This window comes from Ochotona princeps, chromosome 9 (assembly GCF_030435755.1).
Source record: "Ochotona princeps isolate mOchPri1 chromosome 9, mOchPri1.hap1, whole genome shotgun sequence".
In the NCBI taxonomy this organism is placed as follows: Eukaryota; Metazoa; Chordata; class Mammalia; order Lagomorpha; family Ochotonidae; genus Ochotona; species Ochotona princeps.
Window position 1 is genome coordinate 27,475,492 of NC_080840.1, and position 14,003 is coordinate 27,489,494.

The following is a 14,003-nucleotide window of genomic DNA, read 5'->3' on the forward strand; positions in this document are numbered from 1 at the left end:
AGAAGCTATCACTCATTGCTGGAAGAACCACTAGGAAAGATCGACAGTTTCTCATAAAACCATTAAACCTGACCTTTACAATATAATCTTGCATATAAATATTAAAAATTCACACCACACAAAATCAGCATATGAAATTTAGCTTTTAAAAACAAGTACCTAGGGCCCGGCGGCCGTGGCCTAGCGGCTAAAGTCCTCGCCTTGAAAGCCCCGGGATCCCATATGGGCGCCGGTTCTAATCCCGGCAGCTCCACTTCCCATCCAGCTCCCTGCTTGTGGCCTGGGAAAGCAGTTGAGGACGACCCAAAGCTTTGGGACCCTGCACCCGCGTGGGAGACCTGGAGGAGGTTCCAGGTTCCCAGCTTCGGATCGGCGCGTACCGGCCCGTTGCGGCTCACTTGGGGAGTGAATCATCGGACGGAAGATCTTCCTCTCTGTCTCTCCTCTGTGTATATCTGGCTGTAATAAAATGAATAAATCTTTAAAAAAAAAAAAAAAAAAAAAAAGTACCTAAACACAGAAGCAATCAGCATATCCTTCAATAGATGAATTTGAATAAGCAAATTGATAATCTATAAACAGTAGCATATAGTGATTTTAAAAATGTACTGTCAGAAAAAAAGAGACATACAGGGATCTTATGTGTCTTCCTACAGGAGAGAAACATGTCTGAAGAGGCAACATATTACATGATTCCAACTATATCATACTTTGGGAAACACAAAAACCATAGAAATAGTAAAAGATTAGTGGTTTCAAGTGTATAAGGGAAGGTAATGAGGGGCAAGTCAGTATGGCACAAGGAATTTTTAGGGCAGTGAAATTACACTATGTGATCTTGTAACTTGTGGAACTTGTCATCATACATTGTCCAAACCCATAGAATATACCTCACAAAGAACAAAACCTAACAAACAATGGAGTGATAATGTAATACCTCATAAAGTACAACCACCACATTACATCACCACAGGATGAAAAGAATATGGGAAGCTGAGTTTGAAGCAAAACAGAGTACAGGGCAATTCCCTATACCTTCCATTCAACTTCTCTGTAACCTGATTTAACCAGAGTTGTAGTACAACAGTTAAGCTGTTGCCTGCAATGCTGGCGTTCCATATGAAATCAGGTTTGAGTCCTGGCTGTTGCACTTTCAATCCAGCTCACTAGTATTCCTTGATTCCTTGGAAAAGAGCAGAAGTGCTTGAGCCTACTACCCATGTGGGAGACCTGGATGAAGTGCTAGGCTGAGTGCTGCAGCCTGGCCCAGACCCAGTCACTGAGGCCATTTGGGGAGAGAAGCAGCAGACAGAAAAATTCTTTTTCTCCCCCTTTCTCTTCCTCTCTCTGAAACTCTATGAAACCCCCTTTCAAATGAATAAATCTTTTTAAAAAGAGAGGTCAGGGAAATTATAAGGCTGAATTCCAAGGGGGTAATTACCCGGCTGGAGAAGAAATACGACAGAAAAAGAGCACAGGCATATGAAATTGTATTACTGATGTTGTAGCTCTTATTCAGATAGTGACTTTGGAAATGCATTTTATTATGCCCTGTAACTTGCATACATAATATACTTTTTGACCACTGAGCTTCTATATTGCAGCTATGTTTATAACTTGTTTTCAGCTCAGCTCTTTGTAACCAGAGTACAAAGTTTTTTATTTAGATAAACACTAGTTAATATATTCCTCGCAACTATCCACTACAGGTAGGCAGCATAATCCAGAGGAATTAGGTGTAGAACTCTATCTTAATTTCAATTTTGCTTTTTATTAGTTTCGCAAATTTATTCAACCACATTTAAAACCCTCAATGTTTGGATTTTCAAATGGAAATAATATTTTTTTTAATTATTTATTATTTAACTTCAGTAATTACATTGTATTATGTGACACAGTTACATAGATACTTGGGTTCTCCCCACCCCTCCCCAAACCCTCCCACCATGGTGGATTCCTCCACCTTGTTGCATAACCACAGCTCAAGTTCAGTTGAGATTCCCCCATTGCAAGCGTACACCAAACATAGAGTCCAGCATCTTATTGTCCCGTCAAGTTCAACGGCTTCTTAGGTATACCCTCTCTGGTCTGAAGACAGAGCCAGCAGAGTATCATCCCAGTCAATTGAAAGCTCCAACATACCATCAGCAAAAATTTACATCATTATGGAATTAATTGACATAGTAATGAGTAACCAATATGTTAAAAGTAAATGCGAGTTCCCAGTCACCTTCTGTGACCACCTCACCTATACTTCAATTTTAGTTTATACACAACATATAACATTCAAAACATAACATGTTATACATAACATCATATCATCTTAAATTAAGGCAAACATGTGGTATTTAACCTTTTGGGATTGGCTCATTTCCCTTAGCATTATGGTAATATTTATAAATTATGAGACATAAACTGTATACATGCATATATAAGATACACATAAAATGGAATCTGATATATTAAATGCATGAAATAACTCCTTCTCATTTTGAATATTTTATTTATTTATTTTTATTGGAAAGGCAGATCAAATTTATGAAGAGAAGAAGAGACAGAAAGATCTTCCATCTGACGGTTCACTCTCCAAATGACCGCAACAGTTGGAGCTAAGCCAATCAAAGTCAGGAACTTCTTCCGGGTCCCCCCATGTGCGGACAGGGTACCACAGCTTTGGGCCATCCCCTGCTGCTTTCTTAAGCCATAAGCAGGGAGCTGGAAGGGAAGTGTAACAGCCGGGACATGAACTGGCTCACATATAGGATGCTGGTGCTTTCAAGTTGAGGATTTAGCCAACTGAGCCATCACGCTGGGCCCTCATTTCGAAGATTTTAAGAACAAGTATGGCAAAGAGCCTAAGGGCATGGACTTGAGCCACAATACCTAAATTCAAACCCTAGCTCAGACTCCTATTGGCTGGAACATTACTGCCTCTCATTTCTCACCTGCAAAATATGACAAATACTTAACAACGTTGTAAAGAATCAGTATGTTTACTCAAGTTTAGAACAATATTTACTATGCAGTGTTAGTACAAATATTTGTAATATCATTATTTGTTATCTTCAGCTAAGACCACTAAAAGGATTTTTGTATTCAAATTAAGTCTTCTTTCTCCTTATTTCTCCTTCATTAGAGCCTAAATAAAAATTGAGAAATCCGCCTTTTCAAATATGAGGACCTATATTAAAAAGATGACAAAAATAACAAAATAGACACAAATGACAATATTAAAATTAAATGATTTTTTAACTTGATTAAGTACAAATCTTTGTTATAAAATATGCTAAAAGAACTTTCATGTAAACTACAACTTACTGATGGAAAAACAAAAAGGGCATGACAAAAAGGAACAGCTTCTGGTAAACCTATGATTTCAGATTAAATCTGAAGTTGTCATAATAAACTTAAAACAGCCTTTAATTAATGAAGATGGCCCGGTGCAGTAGCCTAGTGGCTAAAGTCCCCACCTTGAGTGTGCTGGATCCCATGTGGGCACCGGTCTGGATCCCAGCAGCCCTGCTTCCCATCCACTTTCCTGCCTGTGGCCAGGGAAAGCAGTCAAGAATGGCCCAAAGCCTTGGAACCACACACCTACATGGGCGATCTGGAAGAGGCTCCGGGCTCCTGGCTTCAGATCAGCACAGCTCTGGCTGTTGCACTGCAGAGCTGCAGTGAATCATCTCATGGAAAATCTTCCTCTCTGTCTCTTCTCCTCTCTGTATATCTACCTTTCCAATAAAAATAAATAGTATTTTAAAAATAAATAAATAAAGGACAGTTAATAACGTGTAGGTTTCCATTGATGCTAAGCGCTAACTTTTTTTCTTAACTCTTTTATGAAATGAAAATAATATATTTCTGGTTTATACACAAGATTACTGTAACTTCAGATGTCCCACTATATATACGAACAAAGTTTAAACATATGGCACTATTACTACTAACTCTGTAAGACAGTTTATCACTGAGATTTATAAATTTCTAATCTGTTGAACACTGACATGAAGAATTTAAAACATTTCAAATACCAAGTGCAAAAAAAAGCAGACTGTTCTCTTAGTAAAACCACTTTCTAATTTCAGTTTTAAAGCAAAAGAGACCTATTTCAGCAAAACCATAAATCTATGAAACAAATGAAGGAAATGTTTTTTTTTATTTTAAATCACAATTTTCTTTTTTAATTCTTATTTTCCATTTTACAGTTTTGTAGGTACAGGGTTTCCCCCTTTCCCTCCCTTTCTTTCCACCCCATTCTCCCATCCCCACTGTAAATCACAACTTTCTCAAGACTCTTCCTTGCGCAACAGCTCCCAGGAAGGAAAACAGCTGGCCAGCTGAGTCCTGAGTTTACTGATACATCAGAATCAATCCTAATATACCATTTTAGAAAAACCTTCAGAAGCGTTCTGAAAAGTGAAAAACCATGCGAGAGCCAATCTGTACACAATGACAAAAACCACTCAATGCTCCTAATTCCTCATCTTTGAAACAGGGAATATCAATGAAATTTCAGTCACTGTGATGTTACATGAAACAATACATACATACACATAAACCATATGCAGGGGAAAGCTGATGTCCAGTAAGGAGCACGTTCACTCCAACAGGAAGTAAGGTAGCTAACAAAACTAAACACCAGCCTCCTGTGTAAACTGACAGAAACTGATGGACATGATAACTGTAGATGTCTATTATACTGACTCACAAAATGTAAAATAGCTACAAGTTATTATGCTGGTTTACATTAAAGTATACTAAAGTCTCATCAAACTAATAAGAAGTAATTATTAAAACTGCAAATCAGAAAGTGTATTATGTATATACACATATAAAATATGCATATAGATGAATAGCATCACTAGTCTTGATTTGAAAAAAAAGCTATGCTCACTGGTTAATCTGATAAATGATCACAAATGTAAAAAAAATCAGTCATTTCAGGTAGTTAAATTCCTCTATGCTGATGCATATAAGCAAAAATTCTGAGATTACAACTGAAAACACCAGTCAAGATCATTCTGGTATTTTAACATACTCAGCAGTTAAGAGAAGCAAGCTGTCTGGGACATTCCCAAAAGCCATTCCCAGTAATAAGTTAATAATTTGGCTTATTGAAGTCATTCATAATTACAGCAAAAATGAAACTGACATTCATAACTAAAAATATCTTAAAATATCTCAGAAACAGCACTGGCCAATGGGTTTTTAAATGAAGAATCTACAGATTTTACTCTGAAAAATAACTAAAATTCTTAAAACAAAGAATCCACATATTTACTCTGAAAAATAACTAAAATTCTTAAAACAGTACAGCTGATTGAAATTTTCCTTTACCTGAATATAAGTTTTGTATTAGGTAGCATTACTTGAAACTTTTGGAAAAGCTTTTTTTAATAATGGCTAAAATTAAACCTATAAATAAAGCCGTAAAGTATTTAGTTTGGAATCTAGTCAATAAAAATGAATTTACTCTGTTCTCAATTTATTTTTAAGCATTGAAAACAATTCTGAATATTTTCTTATAAAGTTAAGCTTAAGTAAAAACAAAGGTAGCAATTAAGATTTGGCATCTTCTTGATGAAGAATAGTAAAACCAAAAACACTTTCATAAAACAAAAATCATGATCGCTGATTAATTTCCTTTTTAAAAAATACCTAGAACTAACAGAAACAACTTCACAGGTATTTTCTGCAATTGTACAATTATGTAGCTAATAAATATTCTGAATGCTGAAACTTTCTGAAATTGCATAGTTTTACATAATGTCACCATAAAATAACCAGTATACACAGAATTGACTAAGATTTACCAGAGTATATTTGTGATTAACTGGCTGATGTCTTCTGCCTTTTTTTCCATACCACAGACGAGACATTTCCTTCCCACGGCAAATTAAGTTACATCAAATCACGTAAGAACTGTTTTCAAAAGCATTCTTTCTCTGTCAAAGATAAATTTCCAGCACCAAAGCCTTACTACAGTGACAAAACAGTTTGCTGGAGACAAAGATTTGATTGACAAGACAGGGAGCTAATCACTAAATAGTATTCATTGCAAAGATAGTCCTGAGTGGAGACTGTAAAGCTGGGGAGGGAAAAGAAGGTTTCCCAGGCTAAGTTTGGTTGCACTGTACCCAAATGTGCAAAGAAAAGGCTCAAAAGTTTAAAGACACAGAGCATGCATTTTCAAACACCAGTACATTCAAACACAAAAAACTAAATCAGTCACAAAAACATTGTAAGCACAATCTCCAGAGTCCCTTTAGAAGTACACAAATGATTTAAATGACATTTTTTGTTTTCTCATATAATCGTAGAATTCTGCTCTTTATATACAGCTTAGAATCCTTTAAAATGTCATCTTTTATGTGAACATTTTCCAAGAAGCAGGATGCTCTTTTAGGACCTTCTGTCCTCAAATTTCATAGAATATGTAAAAACTATAAGCTAATCTACTAAAAACAACCCCTATACAAACATTCAAAGTGACCAGAAAATTTCTCTGCCTATAATTATATAACTCAATTCAAACTATTTTCTAACAATGAATTTCTTAAGAAGATTCTTATATTGCTATACCTATGATTAATACTGAAACCAAACTTCCATTAAACCAAAAGCAGGCCCCGGCTTCCTGTCAGTCTCTCTTGACACAAGGTATCCGTGTCTGCCTTTTATCAACAGAAATTCAGATTTAAGGCAGTGATCTAGCTGACCCTACAAGGTTCAAATAACTAGATTAAGGAATCATTTGCTTCTTCAATAGATAAAAACAGCAATGGCCAGTATTGTTCATGAGTCTTCTGTGTAGGGGAATTCCAGCTATGAGCAGAATACAGTTGCCATATTCACATAACCCCCAGACCAACTGGAGCCCACTGGCCACCGTAAATTCCCTAAACAGCAAAGCATCACTGGCCAATCAAAGAAGGTAAAGTGAACCTATGAACAACCAGGAACTGGACATGAGCTGATCACCCACCTCGCAGTCCCTATTTCAAGCTATGATAATTGCTCCTCTAACTATGCAGGAATCCCAGGGAATTAACAATAGCTGCCCAGCTCACTGTTCTGTACTTTGCAATAAAACACCTACTTCTTCCACCATCCTGATGTCAGTGATTAGCTTTCTGTACATCAGGCAAATGGATCCAGTTTGGGGGTTCTATGACAATGGCTCCAATCACTTTAGGGTATTTATTGCTCAGCAACAATATAACCACAGAAATTAAAGTTTATAAACATGAAAAAGAACTATGTTTAAGCTACAACTATCTGAAGCTTCTTTTTAATGTAGAATACCCAGGTCATAATAAGTAATATCTTAGGATTCCATTTTAGGGTAAACCAACTCCTTCCTTCCCCATCTTTCTCTCTCTCTCTCTCTCTCTCTCACACACACACACACACACACACACACACTCTCGAATCCACATCTGGATAGTATACAATACAGGCCACACCAGCCATCTTCCTTTCCTATATACCCGCTATCCTTCCCTTTGTTGTACCCAGTCTACTCCCACGGCTTCTATCAGGTACACTATCACAGACCTTACAGTCTCCTTACGCATCTAGTGCACTATGGTCTCATTCTAGCCCTCAGCAGGGAGTCACCCTGTGTAACCATCAACAATATTTGGGGGGTTTTGTAAGAGAAAGTTATCACTTTGAAAACGTGTTGCAATTTCCAGTCACATCTTCTAAAAGGAAAAAATGAGTGGCAGAGCCAGAGTGTCATGATGGCACACTAGGTGAAAACACCACTTGCGAAACTGGCACCTACTGTCACAGTGCTGTTTCTAGACCTGGGAAAGTAGCCAGCGATGGCCAAGGAGCCCAGGTCTCCACACACATGTGGAAGACCCAAATGGGGTTCCTGCTGTTAGACTTCGTCTTTAAAAAAAATTATGTTCCAAAATAAGGTCTGAATTCAATATTAAACAAAACAAAAACATCAAGCATAGCATAGCTTATTGTGTTGTCTTCCTTCCGCGCAGTCCCTTGTCTCAATTTTCGAATGTGTTTAAATTTTGCTCTGCTATCATTCCTACCACATGTTTTTGAGTTGGTTAGCTCCAATCCTGGAAAGAAAGGGCCCTTAGAGCTAAACCAGTGGCAGTCAAATTTTAGTTTTATCAGAATCAACTGGAGTGTTTATTAAAACACACAATATTGGGGCCCAGAATGTGGCCTAGTGGTTTAAGTCCTCGCCTTGAACGTGCCGGGATCCCATATGGGCGCCAGTTCTAATCCCGGCACAGCTCCACTTCCCATCCAGCTCCCTGCTTGTGGCCTGGGAAAGCAGTCGAGGACGGCCCAAAGCGTTGGGACCCTGCACCCATGTGGGAGACCTGGAGTAGGTTCTTGGTTCCCGGCTTTGGATTGGCGCAGCCCCCGCCTTGCAGTCACTTGGGGAGTGAATTATCAGACGGAGGATCTTCCTCTCTGTCTCTCCTCTCTGTATATCTGACTTTGTAATAAAAATAAATAAATCTTTAAAAAAACAAAGATTTACTTGTTTTTACTTGAGAGGCAGACTTACAGAGATAAGAGAGAAAGAAAGAGAGATCTTCTACCCATTGGTTTATTTCCTAAATGGTTACAGCAGGAGCCTAAGGAACTATATCATGAAAAATAATTCACACACACACACGGGCACCAGTTTGTGTTCCAGCCTCTTCACTTCCAGTGCAGTTCTCTACTTATGATCTGGGAAAGCAGTAGAGGATGGCTCAAGGCCTAGGATCCCTAGAACCTTGTGGGATATTCAGAAGCTCCTGGTTTTCAGCTTTGGATCAACTAGGCTCTGGCCAGTGTGGCCATTTGGGGCGTGAACCATCGTATGCAAGATCTCTATCTCCCTTTCTCTCTGTATAATCTGCCTTTCAAATTAAAAATAAAATAAACCTTTTAAAAATTTTTCTTCAAGAAATGCGATATCTGTTTAACTACTATAGACAGAGTTCCTTCTTCTCAAGCAGTCAGTTCCATGTAGATTTTGCTGTCTATGCTGAGCTACCCTGTACGTTATTTGTGTTTCAATAATAACAATAAATGTGAAGGGTTTGCTTTTGGATGAGCAGTTATATATGCCACACAGGATGCCCGTGTCCCACCCTTGAGTGGGACAGCAGCAGAGTAATGACACTACTCCAAACTACAACTTCCTGCTAATACATAACCCTGAAGGCAACATACCATGGCTCCCCAGTGGGAGACCCAGCATAAATTCCTGACTGCCATCTTGAGCCCAGCTCAGGCTGCTATAGAAATCTGGGGAGTGAGCCAGTGGCTGAGTTCTTTGTCAGTCCCTGCCTTTCAAGTTAAATAATGCAATCATTTCAAATAAAATAAAAACAGGTTAAAACAAGTATCAGAAGACTCACTACCTTAAGAAATAAGATTCAGCTACACAATGAAATCTCTAATCTGGTGGTTCTTAGAAGCTGTAGCAGTATGGACATCTATGAAAACAGAATCCACTCCACAAAACAATCGCCACATAAGAGCAAGAAACCAAACCCAATAATGTCATAATATATTTTATGTCCTGAAATGCTAAGAAGAAATATTTTACATTTATATAATCTAAATGGAGGACACTAGATAAAAATTAAAGCTGGAAGTGTAAAAATTATCTTTAAAGCTATCCAAGAGAAAGTCAGATTCCAAAATATTCTGAATAATGAAACAGGGGTTTATGTAATAAGCAGTCAACATATTTACATTTCTATGTCAATGAATAACCCAAATATTGGCTGAGAAAAAGATATGAAGCTTTTAAAAAGGAAAAAGATTTTGTCAGAAAACAAAAACTGAATAGATGATCTTTTTAGCACTACCTTACAAATTTGAAAAGTAGGGAGTAAATCATAATTTTTTTAACATCAACCATTTAAAAGTAAGACACTAAAATGTTACTTATCCTACTGACACATAGTCTTAACTCATTTTTAAGTCAAAATCATAGGCCTAGAGCGGAGGGGAGGGCAAACTAAGTAAATAAATTAAAACTGATTTAATAACTTAATAATTTTTATGTAAAAAATTTAGTAGGTTTAAAATATGGAACATACAGAATTATATCTGATACAAAAAGTCTTAGAAATGAAACATTTTTGGAAAACTTCTCCTAGTTCTTATTCTGAAAGCAGTAAAAACTCAACCCAAAGTGTAAGGAGCAAACTGTTTTAGGTTAAAAATCTCTCCTTTTGAGGCCTTTTCAGTCAGCATCTTGAGACTGGTGACATAGACAAAATACGTGACACTCTGGAATATAAGCTTTTAGTAGAGATCACGAAGAGACTGCCTGGGATAGGTATGATATCGGCTGGAGACTCAACAATGCATCATGGGACCTGTCGAAGGCATCGGATTTACTCATCTTCCGACAGCATCATTTTTACTTCACAATGAAGAATTCTGGATTTTTATTTTATGTTATAACGTATAAATCATGATGCTAAATGCAAAATTGTAAAAAATTTTGCATCAAAATCTTTTAAGTGATCATTATTCACGAAAACTGTGAAAAATCTTGTGTCTCCACCTGATAGCCAGGAACAGTAAAGCTCCCCCAAGCATCTCTGAAGGCAGGGCAGTGAGTAGCAAGCTTTAATTAAACAGCCTGGCATCCAAGCTGACAGCCGTAACTCCATGCCAAATCCCGGGACTTCTTAGTCACCCCCAGTCAGAAAATAACTACACACCTCTTCACACTTTGAGGTACTCACACCTTCCAAAACGTTCTAGCCAAAGTCATGTCACTAAAAAGTGATTTTAACACTTAAGATTACTTCCACATTTAAATTAATGCTTTTTTAGGCAATTAGTAATAGGCACTTACACTGTATGAAAGATAAAAACATACCTATTCAACTGGAAATTTTCTAATAGCCACGTTTAAAAAAATAGCAAAACTAACTTTGATATATTTTATTCAAACTATCTTATAATCATTTAACCTCCTTAATTCATATCTTTTATGTTTAATGGCAACAGTAGTAGTGATTCTAGCTACAATTGTAACAGTAATAGTAACTGTATCTGTATGAAATAGAGTATTTGACTCTATAACATATCTCAGTTCACACACTGAATTTTCATGGGAAACAACTGCACTTTATTTAGATTTATCTGGATCCTATTTATATTTTATAAAACTCAGAGCTGAAAAGGTAGATCATTTCAAATGTTCTGAATATATTTAAAAAGTATTCAATTACTGGGTCAAATATTTAAATTAATTTAAATTATTAAGAATTCATTTCTTTAATTAGATTTACCATATTTTGAGTAGCTAAACAGCAGCTAATAAATTGGACAATCCATCAGATGTTTCCAAAATTAAATATTTTTATTTTTATTTAAACCATCTAACCAAGAAAAGGGGAAAAAAAGGTAGAGTGAAATCCATTTTTTTAAAATTTTCTGTAGAAATTATAACGGGGGTCAGCAGTTTCCAAAGTAGTCAGTAATCTATTATTTTCAAAATTAAGTGATCCTATCCTATTAGGGAAGAGTTCTCACTTCCCTGTCCTGATTTGAATTACTGTCACACATCTTGCTATCCAAATGAGAAGCCTCCCTATAACTACTCGACACTGAATCTTACTGCATTACCTAGATTATATTTTACTAACTATATTTGATTCCCCTTTAACTGTTGCTACCTTATACAGGCTCACATTTTTGCTCGCCCAAGCTATTTTAAATGCCTCCTGTAGCTAATCTCGAAAACAAAACTCAGGACATGTGTTTTTAAACCCATGTAATGACACAGATGAAGACACACCAGGCATATCTCTACTACTCCAGAGTCTGTCCTGCCCTTTGCAGCCCCCTCCTCTCCAATAATCACTACTTTAACAGATTTGACTAGATTTGCCTTTGACCTTCAAGTAAATGGGATTATATATTATTATATATACTCTTTTGTGTCTGATTTTTGTCATTCACAAATTATCTGTGAAATGAATACATCTGTTGCATACGCCAGTTAGGTGTTATAAATACTACATTACTTGAAATTTTATGGATATTCTAAAATTTACATAACCTAAAGCTGATAAACATTAAGGATTATCATGAATAAAGGTGACATAAAGATTAATAATTGGCTGAAGTATTAAGAGAATAAAATAAATGTTCTATGTATATTGCTTTTTGCCATCTATTATGCTGCATGTGCAATAGAAAATGATGCTGTATACATTACAAAGAGAAAGCCAAATTCAAAATCCACATTTTACACAAGACATGCCATGTATACCTTCAAACATTATACATGTAACTGCAGAAACAATAAACTCATGTTACATAAACATCACAAACAATACCAAATGGGTAACAAAACTGGACTCCATTTATCATTTTAGCATCTGCTCTATATTTTATAATACATCAAGAAAATATTAACCCAGGAAACAACAAAAACACAAACTGGTACCTAACAATTCTATAAAATAGAGCATGTAAAATTTAACATAAACTTGAAAGACAGATCTAACAGGGGTTATAAAATATTTGCTAGTAATAGTTTAGCCATTTAATCAAGTTTAGTAAATCTGAGCACATAAAATTCTTACAATTTCATAAAATTAGCGCCAGCTTATTTTCTTAAAATATTATTGCTGATGCATAAAGCCAAAATTTAGAAATGAGTTCTAACTTAGACATATTCTGAACAACTGCATTTATCACCTCCATGCAGAAGTTAAATGAATATAAATCAGATCTGACATAAATGTTTCATGAAAATTACTACAGCAGCAATTAGTTGCTTCTGGGTCATAATGTAACTCTTCCTAAATTAAATACTCTAAAATTCACTAAGTCATTTTACTTCTCATAGGCTGCTTTTCCAGTTTGTCAAAACAAAAGCAAAATGAGAAGCAATAGTAAACCGAAATTACTACTGAGATTCATTCAGTAAACACATGCACACATAAGCAATGAACCTGATCCTCTTTTAAAAAGTAGTGTTTTGCACAAAGATAACTTGAACTTTATATAAACTTTTACAAAGCGAACAGGTTAGTGCAACCTCACTGTTTGCCTTACCTCCCATTCTCTGGCTGCTGCCTCACTGGTGGGATCCTCGTTTGTCTCAGGCTCCTCAATCTTTTTCACTACTATGAACCCAGGCTCCCGGGTGTATTCACCGGTGTCTTCTGCATATATTTCTGGACTCCACTGAATGAAGAAGGCATACAAGTGGTCTGTCCTGTTAGAACAAGTGACTATTAACAGACCAAGTATTCCACTCCGTGAGCAAGAATTATAAAATTGTATTAGTGCATGTGAAATACAGTATCCTTAGGAAACTTGAAGACTTAAAACAAAGATAAAATAAATTGTTTCATAGAAAAAAGACATTGAACTAAAGAAGCAACTCTGCTTTGTAAAGTACTTGTGAGAAAACTGTGTTAAGACTTTCCATGGCGTGTTTCTGAGCAGTTCAGGTGACGTATTTTGCATTTCTTCTTTTTAGGGCAGTAGCAACAGGAAGGGAATACTGAATCTACAACTAACCTTATTCATATAATGATCTAATAATCTAAAACACAAGGAAGCGACTTACTAATTGCTCATTTTGAAAACTGGACATCATGCAGAACTTCTCCATGCTGACATTTAATGCCCGTAACTTTACAACACAGTGAAGTACTGTTTCAGAGACAGATGACCTCATCTTGTAAATCTCTAGTTTCCCTTTATAATGCTTTGTTTACTATTGTTGCATCCTCGGACAAACATGTTTGGGAATAAAATATTTTCCAAACTTCTATTTTATTAGATTTAAATTAGAACTAGCAAGAATAATCTGAAAATTGCTTACAAAATGATCTATTCTAATAAGTGCTAATCTTGAATAATACATAACAAGAACAATGGTTCTAGAAATACTTATGATCTAATGAAATTTTTTGATGTTGTGATTCCTTACATTTAGCCAACATTTTAAAAAAGGTTAAGTTTTATCTTACAAGTAATGT

At 36.1% G+C, this 14,003-nt stretch overlaps 1 protein-coding gene across 6 annotated transcripts in view; it reads right to left on the reverse strand.

The window, feature by feature from the left end:
* OXR1 (oxidation resistance 1) overlaps positions 1–14,003 on the reverse strand; it is a 327,815-nt gene that overhangs the window by 16,706 nt on the left and 297,106 nt on the right. For 4 of the 6 annotated variants that reach the window (XM_058668552.1, XM_058668554.1, XM_058668556.1 and 1 more), the window contains one exon: positions 13,069–13,231. In XM_058668552.1, coding sequence (XP_058524535.1) covers positions 13,069–13,231 — 163 coding nt within the window. Of the gene's footprint in view, positions 1–5,813; positions 6,342–13,068; positions 13,232–14,003 lie in introns of those variants that run through there. The other 2 variants (XM_004580675.3, XM_004580676.3) reach the window with 2 other exon arrangements.